Source organism: Staurois parvus, unplaced genomic scaffold (genome assembly GCF_062004578.1).
Source record: "Staurois parvus isolate SC_StPar_1 unplaced genomic scaffold, SC_StPar_1.0 ptg000527l, whole genome shotgun sequence".
NCBI classification, from domain to species: Eukaryota; Metazoa; Chordata; class Amphibia; order Anura; family Ranidae; genus Staurois; species Staurois parvus.
In genome coordinates, this window is record NW_028318323.1 from 1,847,501 (window position 1) to 1,852,037 (window position 4,537).

Genomic DNA, 4,537 nt, shown 5'->3' on the forward strand with positions numbered 1-4,537 from the left:
GGGGCGTTTTCTTGGTGGGTGACTAATGGTTTTTCGCAGGTGCGGCACTTTTTGATTTTTCGGTCCTTTCCCACCTGGAACTCTCTTCGGGAATCCCGGAATATCCCCCCAGTGGAATTCTTTCGATATCTTAAATTGCGACACTGGCTGCTCTCGCTGGCACGGGCACTTCTGCTTTCCCATACCAGAAATCTGCCTTTGAACAGCTTTGCCAACAGCGTCCGGGCCTTATATCCCTTCTTTATGCAGCTCTGAACAGATGCTCGTCGCATACCTCTCTTTCATATGTTGTTCAGTGGGAGCGCGACCTGGGAGTGGCTTTGGATCCGGAGGACTGGAATAAGGCCTGGTCACTCATAGCTAAATGCTCATTTAATACGACCACACTGGAGGCAGCCTATAAAGGTATTGTTTCGTTGGTACTGCGTTCCAGCTCGGTTGGCCCGGGCTAACCCTGCATGTAGTGATCAATGTTTTCGGGGTTGTGGCCATCGTGGAGATGTATTGCATATCTGGTGGTCATGCCCAAGACTGTTTCGTTTTTGGTCTCATGTGTTTGGCCTCCTTTTCACCTTGTTCCATCTCTCCATACGCCGGGATGCTCGGTATGCTTTGCTTCATTGCCCCATACCGGGCCTCTTGGCTCACCAGCAGAAGTTGGCTTCCTGTTTTTATCGGCCACTAGAACAATTGCTCAGGCCTGGAAGAGTCCGTTTATCCCTCTTCAGGGGGTGCGGGATCGTATGACCACTATAATGCTCAACGAACAGATGTCGAGTATCTGCAACGACACCCAAAGCAAATTTTTGAAAATATGGGAACCGTGGTTGCAATATGCCTTTCCCTCACTCCCCCTGGCTAGTCTGGGGATGTAATGGCGTTCGGTATTGGCGCTCTTGGTCCCCTGCTCTTTGCCCCCCCCCCCTTTTTTCTTTCCTCTTTCTTCCTTTTTCTCTCTCTCTCTGTTTTTGGTTTGACTGGACAGCTGCATTTAGTTGTTATAGGCAGTTACATTAATGTTTTGCAACTTATGTGCCATTGATAGCCCCTGCGCGGGCGTACCTTTTGCCCTGTTGGCGTTAGAGCACTGTTTTTCCTTTTTTTTTTTTTGCATTTTTTTTATCTGTGCAATTGATAGCCCCATGCGTGGGCGTGTTTTATTGCCTCTGCTTTATATTGTTTAAAAAATTTATAAAACCATTGAAATAGAAAAATAGCAGTGTTTGTATTCTTCTTTACAAACTCAAACATTCACTATATAAACTGAAAAATGTTTGAAGATTTTGCTTTCCTTTGAATCACTAAATATTTAGTTGTATAACCAATGTTTCTGAGAACTGCTGTATATCTGTGTTGCATGGAGTCAACCAACTTCTGGCACCTGTGAACAGGTATTCCAGCCCACGATGATTGGACTACATTCTACAGTTCTTCTCTATTTCTTGGTTTTGCCTCAAACTGCATTTTTTATGTCACCCCACAAGTTTTCTATTGGATTAAGATCCGGGGATTGGGCTGGCCACTCCATAACGTCAATCTTGTTGGTCTGGAACCAAGATGTTGCACATTTACTGGTGTGTTTGGGGTCGTTGTCTTGTTGGAACACCCATTTCAAGGGCATTTCCTCTTCAGCATGACTTCAAGTATTCTGGTGTATTCAAACTGATCCATGATCCCTAGTATGCGATAAATAGGCCCAACATCGTAGTATGAGAAACATCCCCATATCATGATGCTTGCACCATGCTTCACTGTCTTCACAGTGTACTGTGGCTTGAATTCAGTGTTTGGGGGTCGTCTGACAAACTGTCTCCGGCCACTAGACCCAAAAAGAACAATCTTACTTTCATCAGTCCACAAAATGTTGCGCCATTTCTCTTTAGGCCAGTCAATGTGCTCTTTGGCAAATTGTAACCTCTTCAGTACGTGTTTTTTTCAACAGTGGGACTTTGCGAGGGCTTCTTGCAGATAACTTGGCTTCACATAGGCGTCTAATTGTAACGGTACTCACAGGTAACTTTAGACCTTCTTTGATCTTCCTGGAGCTGATTGTTGGCTGAGTCCTTGCCATTTTGGCTATTCTATCCATTCGAATGGTAGTTTTTCGCTTTCTTCCACGCCTTTCAGGTTTTGGTTGCCATTTTAAAGCACTGCGATCATTTTAGCTGAGCAGCCTATCATTTTCTGCACTTCTTTAAATGTTTTCCCCTCTCCAATCAACTTTTTAATCAAGGTACACTGTTCTTCTGAACAATGTCTGGAATGACCCATTTTCCTCAGAATTTCAGAGAAAATTGCACTGTAACATTTGCTGCCTTCCTTCCTTAAATAAGGGCAATAATTGCCACCTGTTTTTCAAAGAATGAATGACTTCACTAATAGAACTCCACACTGCTATTATTTTGAACATGCCCCTTTCAATTAGTGATTCAATTACACAGAATAAGCAGCATGCATGTCATGACTGAAAGGATTAAATGGAATATAACTGAATCCATTTTGTATACACTAATACAAGATGCTAGTTTAACATACATATATGAGATATGTACACACTAACAAAACTGTCTATGTCAGCTTCATGTAGAAATGAGTGTTTTTGCAAACTCTACAAAAAAGCAGATAAGGTTTACTCTCACTTCTGAAAAGTTTTAACCACAACTTGGGTGTTGAGTCAGATTACAGCCATGGTCTTGGGTGTTGGGTCAGATTACAGCCATGGTCTGGGCGATAGACCAGATATGGTATGATAGATAAAGCAGAAGAGTGAAAATGCAAACCTCATACAAATAATTGTTGAGTTAAGGTAAAACAATGTACATGTATTTAATTGGATGGTCTGAGGGTGTGTTTGCCTAAAGACTACAGTATAATAACCCTGATGTTATGCCAATAAAACTGAAGTGTTTGCAATCGCAACTGAGGTGATTTGAGTGCATTCACTTTCCGAGATCTCGTAGCTGTGTCCAGGTGTGACTGTTGGTATCTTGAGGGGGCCCCCAAGGAACAGGAAAAAGACCACCTACCTACTTTCAATGACTGTTGGGTCTGTTGGATTTCTATTACTCTACCACACCTGCTAGTAAATTATTTACCATGTAGAAATATCAATTCTACCAAAAACAGCGATTGATCAGGTTAGTGATGTCTGACTGCTATTATTTTGAACACAAAAATATATATATATAAATTAAATATTTGACCACAAAATCTTTCCATCAGCCTTTTACATTTAACACTGCACTTTTTTGGTCTTATTTTATATATATTTGGAATCAGAATTTTTGTGCTAGCAGCTTCAAGTTTTTGGTTGATTGTAAACACAAACACAGGATGTTTCTTTATATTTATAAAAAAATCTTAAACATACCTTGTGTCCCAACAATTTCCATGTGGAGATGAGCCAAGCCACTTGCAGTGGATAATGACAGCTTTAACATCCCTTCCACTGTTACAGTATACCTGTTCAGGTAATCAAATAGTGAACCATGCTCATGATAATCAGACACTAACCAAAGCTGTGTCCATGTGCCATTATCTGTATTAAAAAAAAAAAAAAAAAAAAAAAGGCTGATGTAACTTTTAAACATGAGTGAAAGTAAAACATGTTAATGCTAATCTTAAAAGCAAAAAAAAGGTAAAAGGGGCAAAAACTATACTATATACAGCATATCAAAATGTTTTTTGTTTGTTCTCATTTTGAATAACAATTTCATAGTAATAAGTAATAGTTTAAACGATCAGTTTTTTTGACATCTTTTTAATGTTAAGAATGCAGCTGGAGAGTTAAAATTACCATAATTAATTCTGTCTTACCTGTTATGGCAGATCTTCACTATCAGTTGTAAACGGATGTTCGCTTTGTCTGTCCTAACAAAGTATTAAAAGATATCAAGGCTTGGGTGGTATACAGTTGTGCAAAAAAAAAAAAAGTTTTCATAACCTGCAGGGGCATTTTATGAAATCAGTGGGCCTGTGTGCAGGATCATAAGTTGGGCCCTAGACATAAATGGAAAAGAAAAGGCATGGTTTATATTTTGCCAAATATTGGGCTTGGCCCTATAGGTCATTAGAGTGAATTGTGAATAATGGGCCTAGAACTATTGCTGAGTGCGCAGCAATATGTAACATATGTAGTACAAGCAGAGTTTTCATAAGTAGGTGCCCGGACGGGTGTGTTTACTTTTTTACAAGTACGAGTAGGGGGTTTCCAAGTGCTTGCATGTAACTATTTTTTGTTTTTTCACTAAAACTAAAGTCCCCTAAGTGATATGATGTTAGGATTTCTTTGATGAGACCCCTAATGTCTTACATGCCCTCCCTTAAAGCTATTTACAGATTGCCTTCCATTAGCTTTCACATTGTGGCACTGTGAAAGGGGCCTTAATAGGAGGTAAGGGGGGGGGGGGGGGGGGTCTTGCAACTCTGAAGAGCAGAAGGGGTTCTGAGATGTAGGGAGGGGGGGTCTGAGGATTAGAAAGGGGAGGTAAAGGGGGATTGAAAAGGAGAGGAGAGCAAGGGAAGAAAAGGAGGCACA

General features: G+C 40.7%; 1 protein-coding gene across 1 annotated transcript in view; it reads right to left on the reverse strand.

The window, feature by feature from the left end:
- The window catches only part of LOC149451653 (TGF-beta receptor type-1), a 74,158-nt gene extending 70,618 nt beyond the window's left edge, over positions 1-3,540 (reverse strand). Inside the window, exon 1 of the mRNA XM_089690364.1 lies at positions 3,371-3,540. Coding sequence (XP_089546490.1) covers positions 3,371-3,440 — 70 coding nt within the window. The 5' untranslated portion in view covers positions 3,441-3,540. The remainder of the gene's footprint in view (positions 1-3,370) is intronic.
- Between the last annotated feature and the right edge of the window lie 997 nt (positions 3,541-4,537).